This window comes from Haliotis rubra, unplaced genomic scaffold (genome assembly GCF_003918875.1).
Source record: "Haliotis rubra isolate DU_JTF1 unplaced genomic scaffold, ASM391887v1 Scf149, whole genome shotgun sequence".
Taxonomy (NCBI): domain Eukaryota; kingdom Metazoa; phylum Mollusca; class Gastropoda; order Lepetellida; family Haliotidae; genus Haliotis; species Haliotis rubra.
Window position 1 is genome coordinate 840,442 of NW_025765436.1, and position 19,853 is coordinate 860,294.

Below are 19,853 nucleotides of genomic sequence, written 5' to 3' on the forward strand. Positions count from 1 at the left end.
CGGGGTATACAAATATTGTCATATTGTAAAACTAATATACAATGCAAATGAATCACAAAGTACAATTGTGCTAACAAAAGGAGCCTGTCACACTATGACAATATTCAATCTAAACACCAGGTTCCGCTGAACAGAAAAACAGATTCGAAATTTAATATCTCAGTCACACTTTCGCACTCTTTATACTAACATTGACAGTATATAAACAGTAGTGGTGTATATTAATATGACTATTTCCAACTCGTGAAGATCCGGGCTACTAGTGGTCTTCAGCACCCGGTTCTTGTCTGTATATAGTATATACGATGCCCATGCATGTTTCTGTTCACCGCTTTGATTTTCTATGTAATGGTGACAGTTCAGGAAACACGGAGGCGTAGCATATGGGTTAAAGCGTTGGTTTGTTGATATTTTGACTGTGCCAGGATATCTTTTAAGTGGAAGTTTATAAACTGTTGCACCAATAAAGACAGGCTGGGCGTATTGATGTGATTCAGCCGCATTTGTACCGAAATGTCGCTCTGAAAGAATTTAAAGATGTGAATGAATGAATTGTTTATTTATTTAGGTGTCACGCATAAATTTACAAGGTATACACACATAGTGAATATACAAAGATAAAATGGATTATGCAGGGCCTCAATAGGCCGAAGAGACACGTTGCAAAACTGTAAAATATACATAATTCCATAAAGGTAAGATAACAATACAGTAATATAGATACTTAAATCGATCAAATATAATAAATAAAGTCATAACTGGTTTATGCGACGCTGAAACACTTTAAAACACATTAAACCTAATTTTGATAAGAAAGTATTAGATGATAACGTAAAAATATAGTTAAAATCCTTGTAGAAATGAGAGATATATATCTTTGGCCTATGTATATACACAGCACCACGTACAGCGAACACAAGTGGGGGTGACCTCACATGAATGTGAGTTAAGAGTAGGCTAGTGCCCGTTACGCATGAGACAGTTATAATCCTTGGTTTTAATGTCCTTCCTAGTCCAACCCTGAATCGCCTCCATACCAGCCTGGTTCCCGGAGTCTGCTGCGCTACGCCTCGACGCTCAGTACAGCAGACCCCGAGAACCAGGCTACCTCCATACATGATCGAAGCCACAGTATAGTTGAGAGGTGTTGTGTAATCGAAATTCCATCAATGGGCAGAAATAAATAATCTGTGAGCCTTTCTTTGTACTTTGTGTGTGTGATTAATGGTCTTCAGACAACAATGGCGGTTTTAGGACAAAAGTCGCCTGCACCACTCAGAGGTAATTACGTAAGTCTGAAACCGGTTTTCCTCTACAATGTCAGCAGATGAATACTTGCTGAACACACATACCCGTACTTGTTTTGTTACATCGAGAATGAATTTCTGCTGAGTGAATCAATAAAATTTATTTGTAACGTCTGAGAAAATATTACGTTTAGGCAATCATTTACTTTAATGAACATACGTTAATAAACAGGGTTCTTTTGAAGACTGGAACAGACTCTAATATATACTTACCTTTATACCCGGCACACTCAAACTTTAATTATACTTAACTGGTACTCCATAAGTAGAAAAACCCTGTCAGCTAGATATATTTCCTCGATCCCCGGGGACAGGTTACCTAATAAATCTGACTACATAACTAGCGTACCAATCAGTGTGGTTGTGAACACATGGATCGCCAATCCGTCACGACTTAGGTGAGTAATTTACAGACAACTTCATGCAAGCGCTAATGCCTACAGGACACTAAATGCCCTGGGTCTGTCAAAGGGAATAGTTATGGAGTTTCTAATGTTCTGCAAATCCCCACCCAGTACATCGTCCCCTTAACATTTCCTTCTTTGAAAATAATAGTAACATTTTTTTTAATATATCTCACCACGACAAATACTCCCCTCGGATTTCGATCGGATCTCGGATCGTATGTATGAAATATAAACAGAACACGACTATGCACGCAACCTTGGCGTACTCCACTATTTGGCGCCAGTTTACACATATCTTTGTGGCATATGACATCAGACTCCGTGCCTTGAATGTGATTTGTGAGTGTAAACCATCACCTGTGTCATGGATTCAGAATATTATTGAATAATTGTCAAGAGGGGTCGAACGTACCGAGGACAGTTTACTGAAGTCTGTATTAGGCTGGACTAGCACATTTAGGCAGTCGCGAACAATTAATGATTACAGTCGACCTTGCGATGGCGCTTTGTTACAGGGAAATACTGATTCCATTTAAATCAAAAGGGAAACTTAATAACAGCATTCAGCCATGTACAGTCATATATGTCGACGGATTCAGAAAATAATTACATTACACCCACTACCTTATGTGAGTGAGTGAGTATAGTTTTACGCCGCTTTTAGCAATATTCCAGCAATATCACGGCGGGGGACACCAGAAATGGGCTTCACACATTGCACCCATGTGGGGAATCGAACCAGGGTCTTCAGCATGTCGAGCGGACGCTTTAACCATTAGGCTACCCCACCGTCCACCTTATGTACATGTATACTACCCATCAAGGGTTTAGACTCACTATATGTTATGTATGTGCGTATGGTTACACTGAAGATGAAGTTCTCAACTTGGGGGAACCAACTGCAAACCTTATGCAGATGAATTGCACAAGGATCATGCATCAAAATGCTGAAAATCATGTGCAAATATTGTGCATGTTAACAGCTGCGTTTTGGTGTAAACTTTTGTTAAGAATTCGCCAATTATCACTGATTTTTATCATTTATTGAACTCATGACAATAATCTTTTCAACGTTACGAATTTGTTTTACAATAAATCAGTACATGAGTAAACAGTACCTTTAAACAGTATGGAATATTTTGCAAAATCTAGTTTAGAACAGTTGACTGAAGTACGTGGCTACATTTACACTAGTGAGTCTAAACTTTTGATAGTATAGATATACCATGAATGAGTTGGATTTAACACGTACCGTAACCAGCATCTTAGTAAATGTAATCACAGTGTTTAAGTGTTTGAGGAAAGCCCAAAGTGATGCAGATCACTGACGTTAATACCACTTTGGTGAAACCCATGAGCACGGATATGCTTGAAACATAATTCAAACCGATCATAACCGATTCCTGGCTTACCCAAGGGACGCAACTCTGCACAGTGAATCGCCTCACATAACCTGAAATATCTTTGGAAAACCAAGTCAGGACTTGATCCTGCATCGGGACTGTGGGACTAAATTGCGTATCTTTGTTACTGTGTAGATAATAGTATTTCCTCCTAAATACCACGGAATTGAAGGGACGCACGGAAGACATGCAAAATAATTTATCTTCCTTGAGGCTATACAATACATAGCTGAATCAAGTATAAACACGGAAGTGTATCAAACTGAATATTGCCTATTCTATATCAAAATATCGACTCAGAATAGAGTATGGATTATTTACAGTTCCCCAGAAACAAACACACCGACTAACTTCAGACTTGTTATTCACCAACATGTGATCACAACACGCAAGGTATATGTGCGCAAATAATAACATTTGTAGACAGAACCCAGTTTAATATTTTACGACATCCTCATTGTTTGTAAATTGGAATAAACGACAAACGTGGCTGCGATATTGATAATAAGCAATCATGTTTTACTATCTCGGTAAATCTACACATTCACTGAGATAAATATACATCGTCGTACATTTACGACAAGCCATTTGTCTACGGCAATATTTACAGATTACCCTTGTGTCATGTGATAGTCAAAAGGTGTTCGAAAATATCGCAATGGTGAGTGAAATTTCTTGTGCGTGGTGTTGTATCTATCAATGTAGGGCTCGGTTCTTATCTATTTCGATGACTGAATCATTTATTACTTACGTAGTACCCCCTGAGTGGGTTGATAAGTTTTAATAATTAAGTTTACCGTCATGTCACCTGTGACCTAGGCCCCCGTCTCGGTACAGCAGTATCATGTGTATGGCCCCCTGACGCTAACACCCCATGTCAGCAATTCATCGTGTTCACCAAAAAAATTCAAATTTATTCCTTGAAAATCTTAGATGTGTTATTTTGTTTGTGACATGAAACGATGAAATAGATTATCAAACAGCGCAAATTGGCAGCAGTGTACCGCTTGTGTAAGCTTGGCCTGGATACTTTACGTGAAAGTGCGGTGAGTGCCGTTAGACTCACCATGTAACTGCTTGTGTGCTGCTCGTGAATATGCAAACGTATAACAGTTCACCTGCTAAATTGGTTTGTGCTTCCTTAGTGCCAGGACATTTAATCTGTTAATTAGAATCGATTTGAAATGGTGTTGTAGATAAATGGTAATCAATTTACAAGACTTCCTTTATGCATAGATTACAACTGACAGTGACAGTGCAGATCTCACACTGAAGAGTTTTAGATGGTTATCTTTGTGTATGTTATCTGTATATATATATTTGTGTATGTAAGTGAATATCATGTACCATTCACAATTATCACCAAGGTTCCATATTAATCTAAGTAGGAGTTTTTGTCAACAAATCTACACACGTTATACTACTGCTACATTTCTAAGTAGATATCCTCTATCCCGACTTTTACCTTTTCATCTAACACCTTTGTTTACATGACTTAAAGATCACATAATGTAACCAGGAAAATGTCTCGTAAAATGCAAGAAGTACTGAATAATTGATTGTGACAGGGGACACCAGATATGCATGAGCTTCACTTATTGTACTCATGTAGGGAATCAAACACTGACTACCTACAAGTGTAATGTGCAAACACTTTAACACTGAACTACCTACTGCCACTGAAACTGTTTATTCAATGGGTTGCTCTCTTCCATTTCAACAATGTTCAACTCTTGCTAGCATTGTTGCAAAACTGGAAACTTTTTAGAAACTGCTGTGAACTATGTCAATTTGTGTTAATAAATATAGCAACAGTGTTCAATCTCGACTATTATTGTTTTTCTGTCTCCTGCTAATAGTTGGAACAGTCCCAGATTGTTAGCTAACAACAGCTGAAGCTAGCCATTGGAACAGTTCATGATTATGTTAACACCTACCCATGCCAACATCTGCAGGTTCTGTAGGTGCCATACCAAGGGGTACATGTTTATAATAACCTGCATTAACCTGACCTTTCATCATGTTCATTCCTCATTCACTCACACATATGGTGTAACCTATTATGGTCTCTGAAATACCTTCTAAAGTGGTGCTGAATCTTAATCCTTCACCATGCAAAGACTTCATATGGCATATCGACTGTTTCAATCTGTGTATAGCCAATAAACTATTTTGTATGATTCAAAACCATGTCATGACATCATGAGAAAAGTTTCAGTGACTGCATGAATTGTGTTAATTGAGTTGCACTGTTTAGACATGTTTATGGTTTAACCCTTTTGTCATTGTTTGCTTGTTACTATGTGAAAGAAATTGTGAAGTTATTCATTTAAAAAAGAACAGTGAATAAAGGTGGCAAAACCTTTTCAATATTCGACATAATAGTTGTTAAAGGATGTAGATGGTAATCCTTAATCACAAATACAATAATTTTAGCACAGTAAGGGATAGTGCCAGAGCAATTGATCGGATAATCGGTTTCGCAGCAGTGATAATCGATGTGCTCGGGAGACTAACCGATATTCATAAGAAATGAAACATCAAATTAACTCAGAAAGTATGTTTCTTACGGTTATATTGAGTCAGTTGGGTAGCCCAGTGGTTATTTTTAGTGTTCCTTCATGGGTATAATGTGTGAAGCCCATTTCTGGTGTCCCCTGCTGTGATATTATATATGGAATATTGCTACAAGCTGCGCGTAAAACCACACTCACTCACTCACATCATTATGTTTGGTAAATCAAGACATAAACAATGGATGCAGTTTCCCGACTTGTAAGTAAACTAATGTAAACAACATACTTGCATGCTTGTCTCCACAGGAAGTGTCCTTGGTCATCTTGATCATAGTAGTAAGCAGAGCCTGTTTCATTTTGATTGTGTCCCGTTATTTTCTACATGAGGTTTGTGCTGGGGTTTAAGATTACCATCAATTATTGACTGATTACTGAGCTCCGATTATTGATCTTCATATTGTGAGTGATAACCAGCACTAGTTCTGTATTATGTGATGATGCAGAGGCATATTATTGTGGTTTATAATCTTAGATCATCCTATTAGATTTGAGTGTCTGGGAAGTCTGAGAATATTAAATACATTCTTTTTGTACAAGCAGTTGACGATGGTAAGCAGGTTCTAGAACACCAGCCACATGACATTTAATCCTCATCCTGAAATCGTGTTGTTGATCACTGGATTGTCTGGTCCAGACTCAATTATTTACAGGCTGCTGCCATATAACTGGAATATTGCTGAGTGTGGCGTGAAACAACAACCAAACCAAACCTCATCCTGATAAATTAAGATAGATGAGGTGCCAAACCTATACATGAATCACAATCTGGTGGTCAGATTTGGTTACCTTGTTAAGTGCATGATATCATGGTTATCATGCCCCTGTGGCAGGTGACATTGTTCAACACATAACAACATATACTTCAAAACTCTGGCTGTCGTAGATGCTGAAGAACCCTGCACAGCTTATTAGGAAGAGACAGGAATCAGCTGATATTACTGTATGAGCCAATAGATTAAAAAAGAAGGGTTGAAGAATCGTAAGACTCAGTTAAAAGTTTGGTTGGGAGATACCCTTTAATGGGCAAAACATTGCTCAACATGTGTCAGCATAGGTGTTCAAGGCTCTGGCTGTTTTAGTTGTTGATGAAGCCTGTGCAGAACTCTCTGTTTCTGTGTAAGAATCGGTCCTACAAAACCTGTATTTCCCTCAAGAAGTGTCTTGATTCAATGGTTGGTGAGACCCATCGTCCTTATGAAGTAGGTCTTGAAGGGATACAAATGCAATTGTTTTGGAGGGTGCCATAGGGCACCAGATACATAATTTAGATGTGCCTTTGTGAAAATAAGTGTGCCCATACTTTTTGATGATTTAATCAAACTCAAAACATCACGACAATCATGTCTTTTCAATTTATTGTTTAATAAATCAGTAAACATCATGTAAACCTATGAACTTGAGAGCTTGATTTCCTGAAGACTATACTGACTCCAAGAATAGTTCTGTTTCATTTGTCCCGGACCCATAAACTTAGCCACTAACTATGTTATCATCCAAAACAAGGTTTCCTGTTATGCGGACTGGCATTCAAAATGGCCCCAAACCCATGTTAAATTGTGGGATTGAGAGTGCCACTGATGAACAGTTTGATGGGGTGCAAAAATAGGTTTTGAATAATTTGAGTTGCTCAAATTATCACATTTTCTGTTAAGCGAATCATGGTGAGTATTATTTTTATAATTTTAGTTGTGCCACCAGGGCACATTGAAAATATTTCATCCGTGCCATTTCAATATTTACTGTCCCATGGCATGCACATTAAGAGCTACTTTGGTACCTGAAGTCGGTTTCATATCTCATTGGTTATTTGATATTTTCTGACTGCCTGATATTACAATTTCAAGGCTTAATCTTTCTCTGAATTTACAGGGGCGATGGGGTAGCCTAGTGGTTAAAGCATCCACTTGTTATGCCGAAGACTCGGGTTCGATTACCCACATTGGTTCAATGTGTGAAGCCCATTTCTGGTGTTCCCAGCCATGATATTGATGGAAAATTGCTAAAACAGTAAAAGTGGCATAACATCACACTCACTTACTCATGATTTACTGTAATTTTGTGGTCATTGTGTATATGGTGTGTAATATTGTTATGCTGTTCTGTTGCTCATCATCTTTGCTACAACACTTGTCGACATGATGATGGCATTACATCATGCTGGCATCTGTCATGTTTCCAAAGGACATCTGCTATGATAACACTAGATTGTGTTCTGGAGACTGCTTGGCCTCATTGATTGGGCGAAAACCTGATGTAGTCAGTCAACTGCAGTGTCTAACTGCCACATGTAATAACCTGCTGACAGGGCTGTTGTAAGTCATCAGCTGTGCCGCTTATTACTACGTCTGCTCTACCCCTGATGGAATATCTGCTCCTGGTAGTTCCTTTTGAGGTCGGCCAGTGGGGTAGCCTAGTGGTTAAAGCATTCGCTTGTCACACCGAAGGCCTGGGTTCGATTACCCACATGGGTACAATGTGTGAAGCCCATTTCTGGTGTTCTCCGACGTGATATTGCTGGAATATTGCTAAAAGTGGTGTAAAACTAAACTCACTCACTTCTTCCGAAGCCATTGAAACACCAGGGAGGCATCAGCAAATAGGCATTCATCTCAAAATATGCACAGATATTTCACATTGAGAGAGCATACAGACTTCCAACATTGTAATGTTGTACTGAAGACAACTTGGCAATATAAAGATTCAGAACATGAGTTTAAGATGAAGCAGTCTGTTGCTGCATCACAACTTTCTTAAACATACTGCTTGCATCCATCCAGGTGTTCGAAATGTTGTCCTTCTTGATGTCCACCATGGGTGTTAGGACCATGATATCATATGCCATCTGGACTTTCTGTATCCGGGTTGACACAGTACCATGATATCATGTGCCCCAAGGGCATGCTGTATCTGGGTTGTGTGGACACCGTACCATGATATCATGTGCCCCAAGGGCATGCTGTATCTGGGTTGTGTGGACACCGTACCATGATATCATGTGCCCCAAGGACGTTGTGTGGATGCAGTACCATGATATCATGTGCCCCTTGGACATTATGTGCCTGGGTTGTGTGGACACAGTACCATGATATCATGTGCCCCTGGACATTCTGTATCCGGCTTTGTGGACACCGTACCATGATAGCATATGCCCCAAGAACATTCTGTATCTGGGTTGTGTGGTCACAGTAACATGATATCATGTGCCCCCAAGGACATTCTGTATCTGGGTTGTGTGGACACCATACCATGATAGCATGTGCCCCAAGGACATTCTGTATCTGGGTGTGTGGACACAGTACCATGATATCATGTGCCCCAAGGACATTCTGTATCCAGTAGAGGTGTGACGATGCAGAAATTTCACGATACGATACGTATTGTGATATCATGGAACGATACGATTAGATACGATGCATATCACGATATGCATTCATTAGTTATTTTCTTTAAAAAAAGTGTATTTTGATAACAAGAAAGAGTGTAAATTTTGACATAACCGTCAATTTCTGGTGAAAATTCACAATTTTAAGGTCAACGATACATATCACGATGCGGAAAAAAGTATCGATATATTTATTGTCAGAAAAAGTATCACGATTATCGATACTACGATATATCATCACAGCTCTAGTATCCAGGTTGTCTGTACACAGTACCATGATGAAAAGTTCCCCTTAGACATTCTGCAAACTGGGTGGGCAATTCATCCTCATAAATCCTTATAATCTCATCCCGTGAGAGGGTAAAGAAATCCCCTAATAATATTAATGTAAGTAACAGATAACTAAACTGAAAAATCAAAACCAGTCGTGTCACACGTTGTATTTATCAGGTGGGTGTAGTGATTCAGTGTATCTGTGGTATGAACTGTTGAAGTCTGAAGTCTGACTCACAGTCCCTGATCCACTTCATTTTCACCTCCTTCCAGCCCTTTTTGCAAAAGCCCTAAGTGAAGCAAGTCTTGAGTTTCCTCAGACTCCAATGTCCTGGCTCATCGGGGCACCTTTTCAGTGTAAAAGGACATATTTGTTTCTATCAATATTATATTATATGCAGAGACTGTGTCAGTCTATGAATGTTCAAGTGACAAACCTCAGATAACATAGTGACTACCTATCAAGAAGCTGCTATCAAACTAAACTGACTTAACCGTGATCATGCTGATGGTATGTAATACAGTCAGTCACATGTGGGTCATGTGTGTCAAGCCTGAGCTCCTACATCAGTATGATACATGCTAATGAGAAATACTTAGTCACATGATAACAAATAAACCCATTTAAATTGAAAAGGAGCCCTAGTGAGTTGGGAGATCAGGAGATCGGAGAACCTGGGGAAATCTGGACTCACAATGCATCATTTAGGGCTTTAGGATTGCAGGGAGGGATGGGTGGAAGGGAAGATATGTGGTTCAGGGACTTTGAGACAGACAGAGTAGAAGTATGAACTATCAGGCGGATACAGCTTTTGGAGAAAGTGGGGATGCACATTTCATTTTCACGAGAGTTTCAATGGTCATTTAATAAACTTTCAGGACAAAAGGGGTGTGTGTGTGTGTGTGTGTGCACCACTGCACCCCCCTCTAGATCCGCCTATGACTATGACCCAATGTCCACAGACATTTCAGGACAAATTCCCATTTTAATTTTGAATGATTCATGATGTTATAGGTCTATCTCATGTACTGGATTTGTAGAGTGACTTGTATGTCACTATTGGCAAATCCTTCAAAAAGATACAATTCAGCATGGCTAATGTTTATTTTTACACAATTACATTGAACATTTTAAGTGTAATGCTAAAATACCTCGTTTGTTTGGCTTTCCTCAGGTTTGTGAAAATCAAAACCAGTCGTGTCACACGTTGTATTTATCAGGTGGGTGTAGTGATTCGGTGCATCTTTGGTTTGAAATGTTGAAGTCTGTAGTCTGCCTCACTGATCCACTTCATCTTCACTTCCTTCTATAGCCCTTACTGCAAAAGCCCTAAATGAAGCAAGTCTAGGTTTTCTTCAGATTCAAAATCTGGCATCTCACTAGGGTTCTTTTTTAATTTAAATGGAATTATTTGTTTCTATAAAAATGATATATATTCAGAGCTTTAGTCCAAGTGCTCAGCTTCAGCCCTTCCCAGTTGCCCTCAATGACAATGGTTTTGTGGGATTATATAAATCAGGGTTATGTTAATGTTAATTTTAAGATAAAAATACCACAACACTTGATGACTACCTGAAGGTACATGTCTGGCTGTATCATCACCGAGTCGTCATGTTCCAATGCACAACCATGTGACTACATCTTTCAGTATTGTTCACCCTTACATAACATCAACCCGTCGAGACAGATGATGGTTGGTCAAGGCGTTACTGTAGATGGAAAGCCATTGTCAGATAAGATTATATAAGGTAATTGTTCCCACTGACAGTGCAGTTTCAGTGTTCGTAATTTTGATGACTGCAGAATGAGGTGTTTTTAATGATGTGGCCATTTTCACATTCACGAGTGTAGCACAGACGAATGTCCAATTAGTCGTTTGTTCTCCGAGCCTTTGTATTTAATTTGATGCTGTGACTGTTGATGCCCAGGGTGTTTTTTGGTTGAGTGATCCTAACCAATCTCCTGTGCTTCATGGTTGGTGTAGGTGACAGCTGTACAGAGATCACCCTTCATTTAGACTACTGGAACTCCGAGGTTGGGACTCTGGGCTGGTGTGGCATGCCTGCTTTGATGGTCATAGTGATGTTTGTGTGTGCAGCATATGCTTGAGGTGGATGTTCATTTTGTGTGCTCTATGATTAGTGTAGAGCAGGAGGATGAGCTCAACTCTGACAACGGAGAGTGTGGAGTATCGGCCCGATGAGTCGGATGCTGGACTTCGGTATAGGATGGACAAGGCGAGTTCCTCTTCCATAGATCATCTGGGTATTCAGACCATAAAACAACTAATTTCTGGAAAGAGCAGGGTGAGGGCAAGGCCTGCATATTTTATTCTGTTGCTGTACAAGTACAGACACTGGCTTATAGCAGCATGGCAGTTATTTACAGGTTATGCTGTGCTTTTAGAACACATTTATTGCTAGCATGGCATGTATAGGGTATATTGTGCTGGTTGAAATAGCTCTCCGTTATCTCTTATCTCTTTATTCTCTCCTCTAAACATCTTTTTATTTACAGACTTTCTGTTTGTTATAACCCTATTTAATTTTCTATGAATTATTTCCTACTAACAAATCTTGTTTAGATTCCGTTGCTTCCTGTAGATTATTGATTACGTATTGTGGGTTCTCTTTTAGTTATTTAGTCTTATTTAGTATTTAGTTAGCTAAGTACCCATGTCATAACCATGAACTTATAAGATCACCAGCCAATACTTTTGTTACATACTTTTGTAGGTACAGTGCATACAAATTGAGTGAGTGAATTGAGTTTTATGCCGCTTTTGGTAATGTTCCAGCAATATCACGGCAGAAATGGGCCTCACACAATGTTCCTATGTTGGGAATCAAACCCGTGTCTTTGGCATGACAAGCGAACACTTTAACCACTAGGCTACCCCACCACCCTGCATGCAAATTGAGCAAGGTTTTATGTGTGTAGTGATTACACATTGAAACACAGATGGATGGTGCAGTTGTCTAAGGTGCCAAAATTCACTCTGCATTGGTTCCAATTCCATTTGACTGTTTATGTTTCCAGGCTTGTCAGAACATACCCATGCGGGAAGTATAGTGTAGAAGCAGTAAATGTCTGGGACCTGTGTCAGTTTGATGTTCTGGGTCAAGCAGACACAGTGCAATGTAACTGGAATACTGTTCCAGGTGGCATTAAACCTAATTCTGTCACCTTTTCACCCATGAAGATCTGGGTTAGAATGTGCCTTCAGTAACCCATGCTTGTCGTAAGAGGCGACTAGCAGGATCGGGTGGTCAGGCTCGCTGACGTGGTTGACACATGTCATCGGGTCCCATAGATCGATGCTCATGCTGTTGATCACTGGATTGTCTAGTCCAGACTCAATTATTTACAGACCGCCTCCATATAGCTAAAATATTGCTGAGTGTGGCGTAAAACTAATCTCACCCGCTCACTCACTCACTGTCACCTTTTCTGGAATGCTATCACTGAATCACAGCATCATGCTTACCTATTGCTTATGTTGACTAATCATTCCTGTGCATCTCTTGTAATGAACAACACAAATGTTTCACTATCTAAAGTCATTTTGACTGTATGGATGATACTCAATAAAACCACTGACCATATAACAGTGAACTTTTGTTAAAATAATGAAATGTCTGAACTTATTTATTGATGTTAATATTTTATATTAATGGCAGTTTTTGAAACATTCTTGTGTAACCTTGGTAACTTTTAATGAGCCAGCGAGAGTGATGCAGATGGTGTCAGCTATTCTGATTCCAGGGATAGGAACTTCACTGATCGGTGTTCTTGTGTTGATAGGATGGAGAGTTCATATACAATGTCCCAATATAGTTTGGTCTTGTTAGTATGTATAACACAAGCAATGTTTTGACAGACATTCTGTGATGAGCTGAACTAGAACCTTAGTTGTCTTCCACTTTATTGTCAGGAGCTACATGTGTTTCTAAAGTAATGGAAGTTATTTGTGTCTAAGAATCATTGCGGGAAGTATATGTACAGTGTCATTTTCTTACCACCAGAAAAAAAGTTTGGCAAAAGTGTAACCTGTAGCTAAGCCAACCCTGGTCTACAGACTGCTTTTTTTGGTCCTCAAAATTTGGCTTATCTACGGTCATATACGACACCTTAGTATCAACCTTAAATGTGACATGTTTCTTTAGGCCCTGTCAAGTAGACTGAATCAAATATTTCATCCTATTTTGTCGTGGACTATGTATATAAGTCAATACATGCAGATCTTCTACTCCAGGGCCCCAGATGGTCAACAGTTAAACATGATCAGGGCCCCGTTTCACAAAACTCTCGTAAGCCTAAGATCTCATAACGTTTCTCGTAGCATTCGATTCGTACCTCTTGTGCTGTAACTGTTGACTTACGATAGTCGTAGAGCTACGAGAGTTTTGTAAAACGGGGCCCAGGAGTATTTGGTTTTAATCATTACCAATGTTAAATGGAATCATCCTGAATAATTATAATGGCTCACCGTCCTGAAGCTGGGTATGGTGATGACTTACTCATGTTGGACAGATTCAGATTAGGAACGAGTAGAATAAATCATTTGAATAGTAGAGCTGTAAAAAGTGGGAAATATTTTGGTTTGGGGAGACAATTTCCTGAAACATATATGTGACCATGTTGTCTGTTGATGAGATTGTGTAGCAGATATGGGATCTCAGAAAGTCACTCAGGTGTAAACCTGTCAGCCATGGTTCCCATCAGTCAGGACAGATTACCGTCATGGGTAGACTGCAGCTAATGCAACTTCACTGAGGGTCATTTAGAAGTTGGTGGGAGGAGTCAGTCTAAGTTTGAAAAACAACTCTGTCACATTGAAGTGCGGTTTCCTTTATCTAGCAAGTAGTTCATCTAATGCACTTACACTGATTGAAAGGTTTTTGTCCTTTTTAGCACATTAAGACTTTGACATTTTGTGTAAATTATGACTGTGGAATTCAGCAGTGATTGAGAATAAGAGATTTGTCAAGAAGCTGCATGGAAGATGGGTTATCAGCATGGTAGCAATGGAGGCTGGAAATCTACTGAATGTGACTGGGTACAGTTTTTTTCTTATGTGTTTCATAAAAAAATGGAACGAAAACAGTTCAGATTGTTTCGGACAGTTTTCAATATTTTAGTAAATATGAGCAAGCGGAACTGTGAGAAGCAATCTAGTAGTGAAGGTGTTTTCCCATGCTTGTGTATTGTTGTGCCTGCTGAGAGCCTAAAGGTTATGATGTTGGGGATGTTTGTTTGACCATCAGTCCTGGAATATTGCAGGAGCTGTAGAAATAAGTTGTTGGAGTTGAATAAACCAGCTGTGACAAACCTCATTATTGTCAGCTGCTTTCAGAACCACTGCATAGTTCCAGTGTCCATGGATGCTATATTGCCATGTCAAGTCTATGGAAGTTCATCATAGAAGTGTGAGGCAGTCAGAATATTATTGTAACATATGTCAGTGGATCTGCTTGTGCTTGTGTATTGAAGGTTATATGTCTATTCATTGTTTATCATCAGGCAGGTGTTGAAAATTTCTAAAATTCAAATAGAAGGCAAGCTTTTTGCTGAATTGTACTGAATTACCACAAACAGATGGGGACCACTAACTCACCACAAACAGATGGGGACCAGTAACTCAACCTCCTCCACTGAACAGACAGACATCATGATAGCTGTAAAACCCAGTAGCTCAACCTCCAGTGAGCAGACGGAGAATGTAATGACTATAAGGCCATGTAACTCACCCATCTCCACTGAACAGACAGACATCATGATCAGACTGACATCAAAACTGTAAAACCCAGTAGCTCAACCTCCATTGAGCAGACGGAGAATGTAATGACTATAAGGCCATGTAACTCACCCATCTCCACTGAACAGACATCATGAGACATCATGATGACATGTAAACCCATCTCCAGTCATGATAACTGTAAAACAGCTCAACCTCCATTGAGCAGACGGATAATGTAATGACTGTAACGCCATGTAACTCACCATCTCCACTGAGTAGACCGATATCGTGATGACTGTCAGCCCAGTACATGAACCACTTCTAGTGTGCAGACAGTCTGTTAGGCCAAGAAGCTCAACCACAGTGCAATGTGCAGACTGGCCAAAGCATCTTCGGACTAGATGTTACTTACATTTGACAGAATGCTAGCCATGGCAAGACAATTGGGCCAGAATACCACATGCTCAGTTATAATCAGTGTTATGTTCTCTACTGGCTAGCGAACAGTTATCGCCATATTTTAGCGGTATTTACAAAATTACTCCGCTGTTCGTTAAATTAATGAAACAGAATTAATTATGGTACTTGATGAGCTATTCACCGATGTGTCCAGCCCGTTCACTGCCGCCGATCATGTTTTGATATAACGCGGCGGAAGTGAATCATGGAAGTATAAATAGATGTTTTCTCACAACTAACTGTAACAGTTATCGCCATTCAGAATTTCTCATGTCATTCTTGAAATAATATGTATCATACAGTAACGTCGAATAATTGATTGTATGACTATTTGAGTGTTTCTTTTACAGTAGATTGATAGGGAATGAAACAATTAATGACTTGTGAACCTGAACTTGCTATTATATATAGATCGCGGGACATATGCAAACATATGCAAGGCACCCAGGTAACACTGGTTACTTATGACTGTAGGAGGAGAGGGAGAGGAGCTGGCTGAGTGGTGTAGACTTATTGCGATCATTGTACTTATGGTCCCTAGAGAAGGAGACAGAGCCATGGTACCAGGGCACTGAAATGAAAACCTGGCGCCAGGTAGGCTGAGGTCATATCCCGCTTAACTCCCTTGCCAACCTTCAGTGAGCACATCTCTGACCTTGCCATGAAAATGGGGATGGGAACAACCTGCTTTTGTATCCCTTTGACCAGACAGAGCTTTTGTCCAAGTTACCTTCCATGAATACCCTTTTTAATGAACTCAATCAGGTTTTAATCTTCTGTACGTGACCTTTCCTGACCTTGCAGTTGCTTCTTTTGTTAACTGGTTTCAATTTTCACATTTTTTACCTTTCCATCTTCCTGGTCCAAGAGACTCTAGTTATATCCAATTCAATAAACTAAAATTGGGGTTGGGATGTAAATATAACCATGTACTACTACCAATTATAATGTGTCATTTGATTTTTCTTTTGTGACCTGCTTTCCTCTATTATCAGTGTGCCTGACCTCTGGTCTATCACAACACGATGTTGACCATACATGGGCCTTATCATCTACGCTGGTCAACAAGGCACAGCAATCAGTAACTGTAGTGAATGTCACCTGCCTTCTCAGGTGTACGTGGCCTTTTCTGCTTTATGTATTTTCCTGCTTCAGCAATGAGCCTGTACTTACTTTTACTAAAGCAGGGATAGAAATGCAATTTTTTCTAAGGTTTGTTTGTTTGTTGTTTTACGCCGCAGTCAGCAATATTCCAGCTATATGGCATCGGTCTGTAAATAATTGAGTCTGGACCTACAATCCAGTGATCAACAGCATGAGCATCAATCTAAGTACTTGGGATATGATGTGTGTGTTTTCGAAGGGTGCCATAGGGCACAAGTCTATACAGATACTTAAAGTGTGCCTTTGTGAAAATAAGCATGCCCAATCCTTTTGATGATCCAATCAAACTTAAAACATCACAACCATTATGTCATTTCAATTTGTAGTATAATTAATCAGTAAACATCATGTAAACCTGTTAACCTGAGAGCTGAATTTCCAGAACACAATCCTGACTCCACAATTAGTTCTGTTTCATTTGTCCTGGACCCATAAGCTAAGCCACAAACTATGTTACCATCCAAAAAGGGATTTCCTGTTATACTCACTGGCACTCATAATAACCACACCCATGTTAAACTGTGAGATTGAAAGTGCCACTGATAAACAATTGGATTGCAAAAATAGGTTTTGAATCATTTTAATTGGTAAATTTATAGCATTTGCCATTTAAATGAATCATGGTGAGTAGTAATCTTATAATTTTAGTCATGCTGCCAAGTTTGGTCATATTTAGCTGGTTTTTTGCAAATTAAGCTGTTTTAATCCCTGATCAATCACTTGATGATATGGTCCAAACACGACTTTTCACATTAATTAAGCTTAAATACTGCTGACTGTGGCATTAAACAACCCTGAACACAGATAGCAGTTGTGTGGGGTCAGACTTACACAGTGTGATGACAGCTGTGATTGATCTGTGTGCTGTGGTTCCATCATGGGTTATACTTAGATTATGGAAGACATGAAACCCATGGAGGCTGTACAGGTTAATCATGAATTGAAACAACAGTGTGGTTTCAAGTCAAGCTCGCTAGTGACAGCCGATGGTCATAAAGTTGACTAAATGGATCTGGTGGGCAGACTCTGTGATTTGATTGATTGTGTGTCATGATTGATGTCTTGAATCATTACTCATAATATCAATCACTGGATTGTCAGGTCCTGACTCAAATATTTACAATGTCATCTAAGGAGAATGTTGCTGAGCGCAGCATAAAACAGGACACACACACACACACACACACATACTCTCACTCACTCACTCTCACTCACACTCACTCACACACCTCACTCACTCACTCACTCACTCACTCACTCACTCACTCACTCACTCACTCACTCACTCACTCACTCACTCCTCCTCGACCGCCTCTGTGGTGTAGTGGTTAGAGCATCCGCCCAGAGAGCGGAAGGTCGCAGGTTCGATCCCCGACCGCGTCATACCAAAAGACGTTAAAATATGGTACTTGTTGGTCCCTGTCTGGTGCTCGGCATTAATGGGTACAACAAGGACTGGTCGGCTCGGACTCAGTATAATGTGTCTGAGTGGGGTATCCATGCTTCACTGCGGCATGGTATCTCAGTGGGCTAGCACTATAAACCAGCTTAAGTCTGGGCTAGTACAAGCAGCCGCACATACACACACACACGCATGCACGTCGTCATATGAGCGAAATATTCTCAAGCACGACGTTAAATCCAATTTCACCTCACTCATTCACTCACTCACTCACTCACTCACTCACTCTCACTCACTCACTCACACTCACTCACTTTCTGAAATGTATTTATTATCACCAATAACAAATAAGAGTCTGGTAATGCTACAATTCTTTATCCAACTGCCAACTGGAAATGCTACAATTCTTTATCCAGCTGCCTACTGAATCTAGAAAATGTACACCTCTATATGGAGGTGGCTGCTATGTCGACAATGTTTCCACAGTACAACTTCTGTCTATAATAAATCTCTGAAGCCAACATACAAGGTCAAAATATGGAGCTGCAATTACATTGTATGGTTGAGGGAGCGTTTTATTATTGTGAAGCTGAACTATTCAGTATGTTACACGAAGAGACATTATGAAATACCACACTTGGTATCCCTCTCGCAGGATTGGGAGGGTTTGGGAGGATGGCTGTTTAATGGACTAAAGATAGAATCTTTCCATTGTATTTGTTTTATGCCGTTGTGTTTGTAGAGGTTTTTGGTGTTGTTTGGTTGTGATTAGGGTGATAGCGGGAATCAGATAGAAAATGTAAATATGAAGCCTGTGTATGGTTTATAATACACTTCTTTGTATGTCAGTTTATGCAGGTGTATTTCTTGAATAAATAACCTGCTTGGCAGGCTGTAACATGGCCAAGGACACAGTACAGTGGTTATGGTGTCAACACTGGCATTATACTTAAATTATAAAGAGCCTCTGTAATACAAATCAGCCTTCACTTTCCTTTGATATCATGGTTATGGAAGAAGTGAAAGCTGTCAACACTTGTAAAGTGTTGCAGATAAGAAAAATGTTACATTGGTAAATGATCATATGTAGCATATTGTGTCTTTGATGTCATTCAGCCTCAGCAGATAAGCATCTTTAGGCTGATATATGTTCAAAGCTATTAGTCTATTTATGGCCTGTTCTGCATAAAACATTCAAATTGAGTCAGAAGGTGACACTGTTATAGTACTGTGGATTGAAAAGCCAGGGGCAGTTGGGTAGCCCAGAGGGTCAAGTGTTAGTTCGTCATGCCATGGACCAAGGTTCATTCCTGAGATGGTTCCATGTGGGAATGCCAGTCTTGGTGCCTTGGACCATGTTGTCAGCGACATAACTAGCTACTTATTTATTCTATGTGCTCTCATGTGATTGGATAGGATTTTGATGGGATCAGTCTGTATGCCACTCAAAGGTTTGCCTGTTCCAGATCCTAACCTAACCTTCATGCCTCTGTGATAGGTTGTAATATGCTTGACAATAGCACAGGAGAAAAGTACTAAGTAGTGTTGACCTGACCATCTTGTAATGCCTATCTCCCCAGAGAAAGCAGTTTCATAGACATTTGGATTAAAGTTAAAGGTCACATGCAACGTAAAACACAACTTTGCAGATTCTGATACCTTTCGGTATGGACTTACCGAAACAAAGCGTCAAAAATGCAAATTCAACTTATAAAGTTGAAAAATAACGCGATGAAAAA

General features: G+C 39.7%; 1 protein-coding gene across 6 annotated transcripts in view; it reads left to right on the forward strand.

Annotated features, from left to right (window-relative positions):
• The first annotated feature begins 3,689 nt into the window (after window positions 1-3,689).
• LOC124270000 (ras-related protein Rab-32-like) overlaps window positions 3,690-19,853 on the forward strand; it is a 33,189-nt gene continuing 17,025 nt past the window's right edge. The window contains exons 1-2 of one of the 6 annotated variants that reach the window (XM_046705022.1): window positions 3,761-3,778; window positions 16,023-16,142. In XM_046705022.1, coding sequence (XP_046560978.1) covers window positions 3,776-3,778; window positions 16,023-16,142 — 123 coding nt within the window. In that variant the 5' untranslated portion in view covers window positions 3,761-3,775. Of the gene's footprint in view, window positions 3,779-10,994; window positions 11,098-11,139; window positions 11,656-16,022; window positions 16,143-19,853 lie in introns of those variants that run through there. The other 5 variants (XM_046705019.1, XM_046705021.1, XM_046705025.1 and 2 more) reach the window with 5 other exon arrangements.